Below are 15,356 nucleotides of genomic sequence, written 5' to 3'. Positions count from 1 at the left end.
GATTCATGGACATCACCAGTTGCTGGGTGTCTTCTCTGGTGATGTTCTGCCAGGCCTGTATTGCAGCCATCTTTATCTTATGCTTGTTTTGGGGGCTAATCCCCTTCAGTTTTCTGTTCAGCATATAAAAGGCATGCTCAATTGGGTTCAGATCGGGTGATTGACTTGGCCATTCAAGAATTGACCATATTTTAGCTTTGAAAAACTCCTTTGTTGCTTTAGCAGTATATTTGGGATCATTGTCTTGCTTTAGAATGAACCGCCGGCCAATGAGTTTTGAGGCATTTGTTTGAACTTGAGCAGATAGGATGTGTCAAAATACTTCAGAATTCATTATGCTACTACCATCAGCAGTTGTATCATCAATGAAGATAAGTGAGCCAGTACCTTCAGCAGCCATACCCAGGCCATAACACCCCCACCACAGTGTTTCACAAATGAGGTAGTATGCTTTGGATCTTAGGCAGTTCCTTCTCCCCTCCATACTTTGCTCTTGCCATCACTCTGATATAAGTTAATCTTCGTCTCATCTGTCCACAAGACCTTTTTCCAGAACCGTGGTTGCTCTTTTAAGTACTTCTTGTCAAACTGTGACCTGACCATCCTATTTTTGCGGCAAACCAGTGGTTTGCAACTTGCAGTGTAGCCTCTGGATTTTTGTTCATGAAGTCTTCTGCAGACAGTGGTCATTGACAAATCCACACCTGACTCCTGAAGAGTGTTTCTGATCTGTCGGACAGGTGTTTGGGGGATTTTCTTTATAGGGAGAATTCTTCTGTCATCAGCTGTGGAGATCTTCCTTAGCCTGCCAGTCCCTTTGCAATTAGTAAGCTCACCAGTGCTCTATTTCTTCTTAACGATGTTCCAAACAGTTGATTTTGGTAAGCCTAAGGTTTGGCTGATGTCTCTAACAGTTTTATTCTTGTTTCTCAGTCTCAATGGCTTCTTTGATTTTCATTGACACAACCTTGGTCCTCATGTTGATAAATAAACAGCAATAAAAGTTTCCAAAGGGGATGGAAAGACTGGAGGAAAGCTGAGCGCTGTCTTAGACCTGCATTAGGGAGCCAATTAAACACACCTGAGCAATTACAAATGCCTGTGAAGCCATGTGTCCCAAACATTATGGTGCCCTGAGATTGGGGGACTATGTATAATCACTGCTGTAATTTCTACATTGTGAAACTAAAATGTATAAAAATGGCCTTTATTAAAATCTGACATAGCACTTTAACCACGTGATTTTTTTTTTCCTATAATAAATCTCAAATTGTGGAGTACAGATGCAAATAAATAAATGATGGGTCTTTGTCCCAAACATTATGGAGGGCACTACTTGAGGACCCTACCCTGGGAAAAAAGACTAAGCATTCACCCTATCCATTCCCCACACAATTTTATATATCCCAATAAAGTTTTATACATCCCAAAAAAAGATCATCTCTCAGCTTCCTTGGTGCCCAGGAAGCTGAGAGATTATCTTTTTTTGGGATGTATAAAACTTTATTGGGATGTATAAAATTGTGTGGGGAATGGATAGGGTGAATGCATAGTCTTTTCTCCCAGGGCAGGGTCCTCAAGAAGGAAAGGGCATACGTTTAAGGTGATGGTGGAAAGATTTAATACGAACCTGAGGGGCAGTTTTTTCACACAGAGGGTGGTGGGTATATGGAACTAGCTGCCAGAAGAGAGGCAAGTATATAACAATATTTAAAATACCTTTTGGACAGGTACATGGATAGGAAATATTTATAGAGGGCTATGGGATAAATACAGGCAAATGGGACTTCTTGGTCATTGTGGATGAGTTGGGCTGAAGGACCCATTTCCATGACTTGAATTCAAATTCAAACAGGCTGGTTTTGCCATTTACAAAAATTTCATTGGATGTCTGTGGAGTATTACTGAGACATCCAGACCAAGAGCACGCTATCTCATTCTGGTGCATCTAGTATAAATTGGTCTTGCATTACAAATTTAAGGAGGGGCATGTTTTTTTTCTGCTGGAATCCTGTGATGTGCCACCCCTGCATAAACGTGCTTGTGTGCTGATGCTATCTGGAAGTATGCTGTAGCTCCATCACAGTATCTCTGCACTAAAATATTTTAAATTTGTTTCAGGATAAATTCATTGTTTTTCACATTCACTGTAATGTGCCTTTTTAAAAATTCCTCTTTACTATTTAAAGCAAGCCATTGATCAAAAACATGCAGCTATTGATGAAAAGGAAAATGAGGTTCAACAGCTGCATCTAGCTTTGAGAGAAAAAGAACACAATTTTGATCGACTGAAGAGTCTGCTTGGCAGTCATGAAGAAACAATTAATGTAAGCATTTTTACTGAGGCTGAAAATATTGTCAGTACATATAAGCTGCTTTGTGCGTCAGCTACAAAGCTGCCTGAAGCAACTTTCTATGGTAGAATTTTGCTTTGTTGAAACAAATTATTTGTGAGACAAACCTTTATTGCAGTCATTTTGGAGAATATAGAAAATTTCACGTAAGAGTGAAATTTAATATTTGTATGTAAAGCGACCTGATGTTAATCAGGAGAGGCAACAACTCTACATTGGTTTCAGCAGAACGATTTAAAAGGACCCGAGTGGCAAGCTTTTCCACAGGAGATGGTGCACACATAGAACAAGCTGGTGGTGGTGGGTACAGCTATGACGTTTAAAAACCACTTGAGTAGTGGATAGGAAAGATTTGGATGGATATGGGCTAGGCACAGGCAAGTGGGACGAGCTTGGTTAGGCAACTTAGTTGGACAGGGGGGCCACCAGGGCTGTGTTTGTGCTATGTAGCTTTGTAATTGGTGCAGAGATGTGGACACGCTTGAGTTGCGATGTACTTGCAGGATTAAACCCTGTGAGTACTCAAGGATGAAGAACAGGCTCAAGAAATGCTGAGACTGTCTACTCTAGGCATCTACTTGTTCATGTTAAAAACACGTTGAAAACTATAATGTACTCCCAAATTGTATTTGGTTACATGTGAAGTAATCTGACATGTTGGTGTCAGCTTAGAATATTGCAACATTTACTTAAGTTTTTTAAAATCCAGAATAATCTTTTAGATAAAGTGGGATTAGAATGTTTGTTAGTTTTTGAGGCCTGCGATGGTTTAAGTCTTTGGTAAGACATTTAATGTTTTGATCAGTATTGTGGTCAGTCCCTTCATCGTTGTCTCCAACCATAATGGTTGATTAGTTTATAATTACATTGACTTGAGTCACATTCCCAAATCTGCAGAGTTTGGATACAGTGTTGAAAAGGAGTGCTATTTTCTAAATGGATTTGTGTTTCTTTTGTCAAGACAGGTTTAATTATACCAATAAAGCTTCTCCCTCAGATTAATCCATTAATTTTCCTTTCTTATTTGTGTTGAAGAGTCTGGATGGTATGATTAAAGAAAAAGACATTGAGCTGCAACATTTTGCAAATACGTGCAAAAGTTTGCAAAGATTGAAACAAGAGCTGGAAGACACTCAACTGCAGGCTCTCCGTGAAAAGGATGCTGTTATTTTACAGCTGCAGCAATCCCTTAAAGAAAAGGCTGACAGTTTGGAGGTAATTGATCTATGAATGAAAGTTGATCACCAGCATGGAAGAGGGACATTGTGCAAGTTGAGTCAGTAAAGGCTCCACGGCAGGGCATTCCAGCTGGCCTGACTGCCCAGCCTTCTCTTCTGCACGCACAGAACTGTTTCTATTCTGATAACCAGTTTCAGTATTATGCTGCTTCCTTTTTCTTACCCAATTTTCTGTCTATGCTGCTGCAGCCTCTCTTGATCGATTAAAAGTTTCAGCATGGAAGCGTCCTTCAGCCTGCCCAGTCCACAATGACCATTGATCACGCGTTCATACTAGTTCTATGTTCTCCCACTTCTGCACCCACTCTCTACACACTAGGGCAATTTACAGAGGCCAATTAACCTACAAACCAGGACCTGGGAGGAAACTGCAGAATGCGGAGGCAGCCTTTGCAATCATAGGGAGAGCATGTAAGCTCCACATCGACAGTCAGGATTGAACTTTGCCTATGGGCTAGCAGCACTACCAGCTGTGCCACTGTGCTGCTCTTTTATTGCATCCATTTTGATCTCAATTCAAACTTTATATGGCACCTTTTCAAATGCCTTTTGAAATTCCTCATACTGTAAAATTTGTATTTCTCCCCATTAAAACTTCTTTTACTTAAAAAAACAAAAACCTCATGATTGACAAATTGTAATAAATCCATGTTGGCTTTCTCGAATCAATCCAAACTTTTTCAAGTGACAACTAATTCTGTCCCTGTATTACTGTTTCTGGAACTTCTACCACCGTGGACGTTGAGCTGACAGTCTGTGGTTACTGAGTTTACCCCTGATGCCTTTTTCGAACAAAGATTCTACATCTGCAGTTTTCCAGTGCTTAGTTCACCACTTCCCAAACTGAAGACCTTTTTTGAAAATTATGAGCAATTTATCACAATTTCCTCTTTCCTACCCTCAGCAACCTCGAATGTTATCCAAGCGGAACCGGATGATTGATGCATTTTATGGGCAGCTGGCTTTTCTAGTACCAATTAATCAATTTTTAGCACCATCAAGAAACTGATATCAAGTACTAATTTAGCATTTCAGACGCAGTCGTTGACTCTGCGTAGATTTTTTTCCTTTTTGCCTCATTTCTCATCAGCTCCACTGCTCCGACAACCCACATCCTGTTCATATGACAGGAATACTTGTAGCTTCTCTTTTCTGTTTGCTGCTGGGTTTTACGTGCCCTCTACCACCTATTTCCTTTTTTCAACTTCTCCTCTTATGTTTCCTGCAACATTTGAACCTTTGTTTAAAAGCAAAGACAATCTATTCCAGTTACAGTTTTTCCTGCCATGCTTTGACATAAATTTACCCAGAGCAGATAATTACTCATCCTTTAAAATTCTTTCTTCTCCATTTGGCTGTTTTTACTCATTTTTGGGATTATCATTTTCCATTAAGGTATTTCAATGACCTCCCACTGATACCTTGTGGTCTGCCTTTTTAGGCAGTCCTCTTTGGGCTTGAAAGGTGTTAAGACAGTTAGTCATAGGCTTGTACAGCACAGAAAAATGACCTTTGCCTATGTCCTGTAGTTCTTGATTCCCCTACCTTGGGAGAAAAAGACTGTGCATTTACCCTCTATCTATTCTCCTCATTATTTTATGCACTTCTGTGAGATCACCCCTCACCCTCTAAGGAATAAAATCCTTGCCCCTCAATCTCTCCCTACAGCTCAGGCTCAACTCCTGGCACATCCTCATAAATCTTCTCTGCCCTCTCAACCTTTATGGCATCTTTCCTAGAGCAGGGTAACCAAAACTGCACACAATGCTTGAAATTGTCCTCGCCAGTATCATGTCCTAACTGTGGCTTCATGTCCTAACTTCAATATTCAATTTCCTGACTGATGAAGGCCATCATATCAAAAACTGCCTTTACCAGCTTTATAGCTGGGATGCCACTTTCAGGAAGCTATGTATTTGTACTCCCAAATACATTTAACCTGCACTGGTCCCATTTCCCCAGGAATGTGAAGCCCTCTTCTCGCATCTTCTCTCCAGCTATGCATTTATCTTTGCAATTCCCCTGAAGATCCTTGAAATGGGGAAGTTGAAAAATGCAGGTCCTGCGTGATGAAATGAAAATGAATGATATGACTAATTATAACTTGGCTGTCCATGCTGCTACATTTTACTTTGAAAATGCTGTAACCAGATCTTATCAGTAAATCTTTTTAAAAGGAGAATTTCATTGTAATTGGACCTTTCCCTGCTTTGATATCTCAGTGATTCTGAAAATGTGCTTTATGCTTCATCTTAGGGAAAATGTCCATCTGCCTGCTCACAGCAACCTCTCGCTGGTAACTTTGTGAATGTAACCAATTCTGTTCTACTAATGTTAATTCCGAGATCAATATTCCTCGGGCCTTTGGGGTAAATCCCTAGCTCTGAAATAATAATAGTGAATGTGCACCATTAGAGTGGAGTGGAGTGTCTTGGTTTAATGCCTCTTCTGCCAGCAATATGGGTCTCCCTACATTTCCAGCATCATCTGCCCCCTGCTCTGACAGTGCCACCTCGCTCTCAGTACAACCTAGATTTTAACCCTCAGATTGCCTCTACATGTAGACTTGCATCTACAACCTGTGAACTTGAGATGCAAGAGTGCTATTTACTGCCACAATTGACATAAATCCGATGTTTTCCAGTGTTTGGGTGCAGTGCAAAAACATAACTTTCAAACAGCCATTCAATTCTTGGAAGATAATGTACTATCACAGCTGCATTAATTATTTGTTCTAATTTGATAGAGTTCTTGCTTGATCTTTATCCACTTATTTTTGTTTCCAAATTCAGGAGATGACAAACACGCTGCTGAGCCAGTCTCACTGTGGCACCAAGGACCTGGCTGACAATTTGAATCAGCGCTTAAAGGTACAGGAGAAAATGCTGGAGAACGCTTGGGCAGAAAGGAAGAAGCTGAGCTCAGAGCATGAAAAGGAGATTGAGGAACTCTTGGACACAATTAACAGCAAGGATCAGCTCGTCAGGGTACGAGGCTCAGAAGATGTCAAATAGAATTAAAGGCTTAATTGCTGAATACGTTTATAAGGGTTTTTATATAATGCTTTTTGGTGGTTTCATAAATACCTTTTTGTGTTGCTGTAAAACTATTTGGTTCTTTGGTGTGTGTTGTCAGCAGGATAATTATATCTGCCAGATGTTTTATACCAAGGTAATGAATGTCAAACAAGTCCATTCAATCTCAACTCCATCTGAACCCTGCATAATAGCAGAAATCCTCGGTATTATACTGAGTCAACGCTTTTCCTCGAAAGAATGGATCCCTAGTTGAAACAAATGTAGTTAGGTTAATTAACCTATTGAGGTGTTTGTTACAGAAAATACAGGTTCTGTAATGTTTCCTAATTGTTGAAAATTTGATTTTTGTCACATTTTTGTCACCTGAAGGCTGTTTATGGCAAAGCTATAGTCAGCTAGAGTGGGGTAATTAGCTAAACATCTGTCTATATTGCAGTAAGTGACTGATGGATTTTACAGACATTATTTATGCATAGCTATACATCACTTGGTGCACTTTATGACAGAAGATTATAGGGAGATGTTGCTTTAGTTTCTATCTCATCTGCTCTGGGATGCTTTCTTAGTAAAGGACTCTTCGTGCTATTCAATAACTGCAGTGAGTGTTATGACAGCTTTCAAGTTGTTGACTTATGCAGTGTTGCCAATAAATACTCTTTAAAATTGCAACCTATTGCTGTTTTCCTAGAATTTGATTACTGAGCATTTATATAATTTTATAAATTTCCTTTTAGGAGGCTTCAGAGCGTTCTAATAGCCGTTTGTCAAAACTCAGTCAAGAGATTGAAGGGTTGAATCGTCAAAATGTTGAGAAAGAGAAACCTGCATCAGGCTTTGCGGAGCATGACCCCATGGTAAACCAAGATCTGACGCCACAAATGGCTCAGCTTAAAGCTGCTTTGGATGAAAAAGATAAGATCATTAATGTGAGTATTGCTGAAACTGTACAAGTTCTTCCACAGTGGAATGTTTTATATTTGTGCCTCATTTGTGTTGCAACAAGTATTGACCTTGCTGATAAGCAGCAATAGTGTGACTTGCCATAGTGTGGCAAAAATCTAATATTGTATACAGGATCAAAATAATTCTATTGAAGTCAGAAGCCAATTATTAAATTTGGTTGTTTTGGTTTCAAAATTGGGACTTTAAAAAACCCCGTATTTTGTGTCATTCAAAATGTGTCATTTATTTTGTAAAGGCAAGAAGAGGTTCCGGTTCCTATCGAGCACTTCAGAAACCTCAGGGTAAAGTAGAATCCCAGTGTAGTCATGGCTCTGCAGTTTATTGGGGAAGCTCTCCAGGGTTGCAGTGAATTGTGATGGCCTCTGGCTATATCATAGATCGTAGGTCATAAATGATAGGAGCAGAACTAAGCCATTTGGCCCCTCAAGTCTACTCCGCCATTCAATCGTGGCAGATCTATCTCTCCCTTCTAACCCCATTCTCCCGCCTCACCATAACCCTTGACACCCTTACTAATCAAGAATTTATCTCTGCCTTAAAAATATCCATTGACTTGGCCTCCAAGTGGCCAAGAATTTCACAGATTCACCACCCTCTGACTAAAGAAATTCCTCCTCATCTCCTTCCTAAAGGAGCGCCCTTTAATTCTGAAGCTATGACCTCTGGTCCTAGACTCTCCCATGGAAACATCCTCTCCACTTCCACTCTATCCAAGCCTTTCACTATTTGGTCAGTTTCAATGAGGTTCCCCCTCATCTTTCTAAATTCCAGCAAGTACAGGCCAAGTGCTGTCAAACGCTCATCACATGTTAGCTCTCTCATTCCTGGGATCATTTTTGTAAACCTCCTCTGGACCCTCTCCAGAGCCAGTACATCCTTCCTCGGATATAGTGCCCAAAATTGCTCACTGTACACCAAATGTAGCCTGATCAGCACCTTTTGGAGCCTCAGCATTACATCCTGATTTGTATTCGAGCCTGATAGTGTGCTGAAGAAAGTTGTTTCAGGGAAAATGGGCTTTAGGTTACTGAAGGTCATTGCTAGACTTAATACCATGGGTGAAATTGGTCACTGGCACCAAGTTTCAATGCAGTATTTAGGTGTGATCTGTTCCATTGAAGGCAGTAGAACTGTGTATTGGGTGAGGAGCACAATTGCTTCCTGATACTTGGTGTCTCAACTGTTTAATGCAGCCAATAAAAACTCGTTCTATCTCTTTTTATTGAAATTGGGGTAAAATTGTCCATTGGAAACTTGTCATGTCATTGAATAAATTATTTGGTTTAATTTTTTGCAACTTATTTCTTGTACTAACTGCAAGTATCTTTCTTTGGTAGAAACTGGTGGAACATGAGCAAAAAGATAAACATTCACCCCCACAAGAAGCATTGAATTTCTCGCATGTTCTTGAGCTGAAACAAACGATTGAAATATTGCAGGAACAGCTGCACGAGAGAGATGGTAGGTGGAGAGTCGTAGAATTGTACCACAGGGAAACAGGCCATCTTTCCACATTACACCCATGTCCTACCACTTTGTCCATAGCCATCTAAGCCTAGGCAATTCAAACGTTTAGCTAAACACTCAAATGCTGTCAGTGACCCAGCTTCGACCAATACTAAGTGGATTCCAGGTACTTAACACTCTGGGTAAAGAAGGTCCCCCTCATATCCCCTCTAAATTTCCCCTCGAGACCTAGCTTCACCAGTCACTCATAACTAAACTGGTTCATCCCAGGCAACACAAATCTTCTCAGCGCTGTATGCAGCAATATCGCATCGTACTCATAGTATGGTGAATAGAGCAATACGTAGTAATCCATCTGAGGTTTTATAAAGCATAATCTCCCAACTTCTGTATTCAGTGTCCTGACTAATAAAGACCAGTAATCCATATTCCTTCTTAACATTACCTTTGTGTTTCTTCCTACCTTCAAGGATCTCTGGATTTACCCCAGGGTTCCTCTGCACCTCAATACTCCCTAAGATCCTACCATTTACAGTGTATGTTCTAGTCTCATTAGTACTTCCAGAATGTATCGACACATTTATCTGGATTAAACACCAACTGTCATTTTTTCAGCACATTTCACCAATACATTGATTACTCTCTGCAGCCTAGGTCTCCCTTCCATGTAATCGACAAATCTTCCAATCCTCATGCCATCCATGATCTTACTAATCTTGCCTCCCACATCCACAACCAAGTCAGTCACATATATTACAAATGCCAAGGAACCCAGCACCGATCCTTATGGGACACCACTGGTCACAGGCATCCAGTAGCAAAATCTTTATCCAGCCCTTGACACCCAGAGATCCCTATACTTGTAATCCTTTAGCTTTTGCCCTTCTAGGATCATATTGGCCTTGAACCTGTGCTATGTCTTCTTTGAATAGTTCCCACTGACCTATATGTGGAAGTAGGTGCTCCCACTCTATCGTTGCCAGGTCCTCTGTTATGTTAATGATATTAGCCTTGGCCCAGTTTGACATTTATTACTAGTCTGCCTCTTTCCTTTCCCATTACCATTTAAAATACATGGAGTTATGGTAACTATTTCCAAATGCCTGCCAGTCTCCACTTGATCAGCTACATTCCCCAGTAAAGCTCCTTCCTGTGTTGGTCTTTCTACATATTGTGTTAAAAATCTCTACCAGATACACCTCAAAAATTCCAGCTCCTCTGCGCTAATGCAATCCCAGTTAATGTTTGTGAAAGGAAAATCCACCCGTACAATAACCATATTTATATAGCATTTCTCTGAAATCTGGCAACATATTGTTTCCTCTATCCCCAGTTAATTTTTTTGAGAGGTCCATAGTACACCCTTAGCAAAACAATCGTTCCTAATCTCTACATGTATGGTGTTGTTTGAGGTGCGTTCTAGGCTATCCTTCCTCATTACTGAAATAATGCAGTCTTTGACTACTTGCAATGCTTCCTCCCCTTTTATTACCCACTCTCTTGCCTGAAAAATTCAATATTCAAGTAACAAGAGGAGGAGCTAGATACCTTATACCCTACTGGTGTATGATAATATTTGTGGCAGCTTCATGATTTCTGTATTTACAAACACGATGGCCCATCTGATCCTTCTCTAATTAATATATTTCTGTTTCTTTTGATCTTAGCTGAACTTACTCAACAAGATTCTGAAGAAGATGAGATTCGTGTTCAAGTACCCCGACGTAGGAAGAGTTCATCCAGCCTGAAGAAAGAGCTTGCCCAAAGATCTCGGGAATTGGATGAAACCTTGAAGAAGGAAAATGAAGCAAAAGTATGTTTGCGGTGACTTAAAAAAATTCCAGGCTAATTTTTCATATAATTCTGTAATTCCCGTTTGGGTTTAAGCACAACTGAGAATTTCTTTTTTCATCTCAATTTTGCAGATGGAAGTGATTCGACTCCAAGCTCTTCTTCACCAGTTGAAGAAAGATGCCCAAACACAGATTGCAAATATTGAACAATTGTCCAAAGCTGTGCAAGTCAAGGATGAAATCATTAAAGTAAGATTTTCAGAGCTTCCCATTTTTAAGGGTTTGTTCATTAAAAGGCACTGGGTAGAGTTTGGTTAAATTAGATTTCAGAAAGTTTGAGACTATTTAAGGGGCTCTACACGATAAATACAGGAAGCATCGTTCCCTTAGGTAACTTTCCTAAAAATACTACAATTATAACAAAAAATAAACTGCTGGCAAGTCAAGCAGTATCTGTGGAGGCAGAGGGATGGTTAATTTTTTTCAGTCAAGCCACTGCATCAATACTCAGCTACTTGATCCTCTAAGTTCCTCTACCAGTTTGCTTTTTGGTCCAGATTCCAGCAAGTTGGGCCTCCTGCATTTACACACTAAAACTACAAGCTTGGGATTAGGAGAGAAACAATTGTTTCCCTCATTGGGTTGGCAAAGGTCAGTGTTCTTTACACCGAGAATTGAAATGCTTGTTTGGCAAGTTTATTAAAAATGGGGTAATAGATCATTCAATATCAAGGGAATTGAAGTTTACTGCAGTTGTTAGATCAGTCATGAGATTGAATGGAGAGTCCTATTTATATTTTTAGATTGAAAGTTGAAGCTATTTGGTTGCCGTAATTATAGCGAATTATCTCTTTTTCAGTTTTGGCATTTCATTCTATTTTTCCTTGTATCCTTCAAGGTGAGTGGTTGGATCAGAATGAAAGAGTTTTAGTTCAGTTGAATTTATAATGATAGAGTGGGAGGATTATAATTTATAATCCTCGGTGTAAGGATACCCTTACTGTGCTCCTATTAGCATTGCTGCCTTGTAGTTTAGATATTGCTAGAGTGTTAGAGTTGTCATAAATTCTGGTTCCCAACCATAGTATTGTCAAAGAAAGAGTGTTCACTGGTTATTTTCATGTTGCTGTTTGTAGAAACTTGTGCATGTTTCCTTCATATCAAAAGTGAGTGCATCCCAAATGTATCTAACTTCCCACATCCTGCTGAGGTCCTTTTGAAGTGCTGGTTTGCCCTTTTTGGAATGGTGCAGTTAATTTCTTTGTTATCACAGGACCTTCAGCGTAGATTTGACTCCATTGAGATAAAGGGAACCAAGCAGTTGATGCGAGAAGTTATCGTGCTGCAGGATGGTGTCCAGAGACCTGACTATCTTCCAAGGGAGAGAACTATCAATGGAGGAGATGACCAGCAGGTTGATGCCCCTGAACATTTTGCTTGTGTTTGGTAATAAAGCTGGAAGCATTTGGAAGCTAATTGCCATTTCTTTTCCAATCTGTCCAGATTCTCAAAGATCAGGAGTCGGAGAATAGCTTGCTTCGTGCATTGAAGGCTGAGCAGCAACTCTACTCGAGACTCATCAAAGCAGTGAAAGAATCAGACGGGTAGGAAATTCATATATTTATCAAATGTCTGAGTAGGTTCTATAAGATATGAAACATAAGAACTTTGATCCTTTAAATATATATTTTTCACAACCAGATAAGCTCACACTGCTGCTACTGCTGTAATTTTTAATATCAAATATATTTTAGATGAGAAATCCCTGTGGATAAACATTACATCTTGAGTTTGATTCTTATTTTGATTCAACCAAGTTAGTAAACCCTTGTGCTGGTTCATTCTTTGCTGCAAATGATTTAATCCAGAGATTTATGATTTTGTTCATAAGACCTGAACAACATGAAAATGGGCCCAACTCATCTTTGCCGGCCAAATTGTCTAACTGAGCTAGTCCTACTTGCCTGCATTTGGCCGATATTGCTCCATACATTTCCTATCCATGTACCTGTTCAAATGTCTTTTAAACATTGTAAATGTAGCCTCCTCTGCGGCTTCCTCTGGCAACTCATTCAACTTACCCACCATCTTCTGTTTGGAAAAAGTTTCCCTTCAATTCCTTTTGGTTTTTGACTTCCCTCGCTGAATAAACGGAATCATCCACCAAATCTACACCTGTCATGATTTTATGCAACTCTATAAGGTCGCCCATCAGCCTTCTATGCTCCTGGTGCAAAAGACCTTATCGCTCCGTATAACTAATGTCCTCCAGTCCCAGTAATGTCATTATAAATCTTTTCTGCACGCTTTCTAGTTTAATGTCATCCTTTTTGGGATGACCATAACTGAATCCAGAACTCCAAGTATGGTCTTACGCATTGTACATTTGTAATATGACATCATAACTCGAGTACTCAATACCTAAACTGATGAAGACAAATGTGCGAATTGTCATCTCCACCCTATCTACCTGTGTTGTCACTTTCGGAGAGCTATATATTTGTACCCCAAAGTCTCTCCAGGACCCTGCAATTTACTTTAAGTTCTGCCCTGGTTTTACTTATCAAAGTACAACACTTTGCACTTGTCAGTTAAATTCCATCTGCCATTCCTTGTCCCATTTTCCCAGTTGATATAGATCCTGTTATAATCTTGGATAACCTTCACTATCCACAATACCGTTATTTGGGTGGTGGAGGGGGGAAGGAAGTTTCACTGAAGGCCTTTTGGTTTATAGCTTTTTTTTAGTTTATACAAATACTGCAATCTTTGTAGGATGCTTCGCTGCATCTCAAAATATGAGTTGCTCTGTGTTGTTATTCTGTTTCAATTGTCTGCCAGCATTTCCATGATGTGTTCCTCTCTGCCACTCAGATCATAAACAATATGCACAGGAACAAGCCCTTTGGCCCACAATGTGTGTGTGTGCAGAACATGATGCCAAGATAAACTAATTCCATCTGCCTGCAGATGATTCATATTCCTCCATTCCCTGCATATCCATGTGCCTCCCCAAAATTCTCTAAATCGCTACTATCATATCTTCTTCCACCACAAATCCTGGGGAAAAAGGTCCTGACTGTCTACAGTATCTATGTGCCTCATAATTTTATATATATATATTAGGTCTCCCCACATCATCTAGCGTTCCAGAGAAAAACGTAGAAACTTGTATTTAAATGCACTTGTTTACATTGTATTCATGAAACAAAATAAGGAAACTAATTTTTGTAAATTCTTAAAATGTGGCTGTATGAGATGCTTTGTTAGTTCTGATTCCCATGACGTTACTTTACTATAATTCTTATTCAGTCGCAGTCACGTCCAAGCCTTGCAGATGGAGCTCACGGGCATTCAGTTGCTGAGGCAGCAACTTGAGGAAAGCATTCAAACCTATCGAGACCTGCAGAAGAACTTGGAACAACAAATCCTGGATACCAGAAGAAAAGGTGGGAAACCGATGGAAATATGGCAAAGCATTGTAGATCCGGGCTGCAAACCAGCTTCTAGGTCTTAGAAGCTGAAAGGTAGTGACAGAGAGGCAGGCCATTCAGCTGCTTCTTCAGCTTCCTTCCCTGCCCACGGGCACTGTCAGTTACTTCTACCCATCTCCTTAGGATATACAAGGGAAGATGCAGATAAACTTTACAAAGATGTTGTGGGAATTGGATGGCTTGTTATAATGAGAGACTGGATAGGCAGGGGACAGTTTTTCCTCAAGCAAAGGGGGCTGAGGGATGACCTAATAGAAGTTAATAAAATCACGAGGGTCACAGCTAAGGTGATGGTCACATGGTGGTGGATATATGGAATGAACTGCCAGAGGAGTTGGTAGAGGGGGTTACAATTACAAGATTTAAACATTTGGACAGCTATGGTTTAGAAAGATATGGACCAAACACAGGCAAATGGGACTAACTGAGGAAGATACCTTGGTGAACATGGACAAGTTGGACCAAAAGACCTATTACCTGTATAACTTTGACTCTAAAATGAGAGGATGTTTCTGCATGGTTAAATCAAGCACTGTCCGTAACCCAGACTGCAATTGGGAGTGGTATTATTTTAGGAATTTTATCTTCTATTAAGACTTTTGTTATACGCAACAATTAAAGATTAAAAAGCCAAAATGGGTAGATGGAATTAGGGTTCAAACAGCCATATTCAGAATGAATAAGGCTCTGCTATGTTGTGAAAGTTACCAATTTAAGGTCCAATCCCTTATTTAGGTTGATTTTTAACACATGAAATGAGTTGTTAATACAGCTTTACAATTTCATTGTGGGATTGTTAGAAAATCAGGGGAAGAATAAATCGGCATCCGTTCAGATGTCAATTAATAAGCTGGGGCCTGTTTACTACCTTTGTTTCTGAAAGCTAAGAAATTATATTTTTGTGGTCCCTGATTGGGTGGCACTTACATTTATTCTGAAAACATTGGCATGTGCAACCCATATTTACAATGATGTTTAACCACGGAATCTAGTTCTTAAAGGCATAATT

General features: G+C 39.8%; 1 protein-coding gene across 7 annotated transcripts in view; it reads left to right on the top strand.

Moving 5' to 3' along the window:
- Positions 1–15,356, top strand: part of cdk5rap2 (CDK5 regulatory subunit associated protein 2) — a 106,016-nt gene that overhangs the window by 39,620 nt on the left and 51,040 nt on the right. For 5 of the 7 annotated variants that reach the window (XM_078426465.1, XM_078426464.1, XM_078426461.1 and 2 more), the window contains 10 exons: positions 2,190–2,327; positions 3,390–3,569; positions 6,385–6,579; positions 7,365–7,556; positions 8,931–9,054; positions 10,728–10,873; positions 10,986–11,102; positions 12,127–12,267; positions 12,357–12,457; positions 14,166–14,302. In XM_078426465.1, coding sequence (XP_078282591.1) covers positions 2,190–2,327; positions 3,390–3,569; positions 6,385–6,579; positions 7,365–7,556; positions 8,931–9,054; positions 10,728–10,873; positions 10,986–11,102; positions 12,127–12,267; positions 12,357–12,457; positions 14,166–14,302 — 1,471 coding nt within the window. The remainder of the gene's footprint in view (positions 1–2,189; positions 2,328–3,389; positions 3,570–6,384; positions 6,580–7,364; positions 7,557–8,930; positions 9,055–10,727; positions 10,874–10,985; positions 11,103–12,126; positions 12,268–12,356; positions 12,458–14,165; positions 14,303–15,356) is intronic. The other 2 variants (XM_078426462.1, XM_078426466.1) reach the window with 2 other exon arrangements.

The sequence above is a fragment of the Rhinoraja longicauda genome, chromosome 31 (assembly GCF_053455715.1).
Source record: "Rhinoraja longicauda isolate Sanriku21f chromosome 31, sRhiLon1.1, whole genome shotgun sequence".
NCBI classification, from domain to species: Eukaryota; Metazoa; Chordata; class Chondrichthyes; order Rajiformes; family Arhynchobatidae; genus Rhinoraja; species Rhinoraja longicauda.
This window is presented reverse-complemented; position numbering and strand designations above follow the sequence as displayed.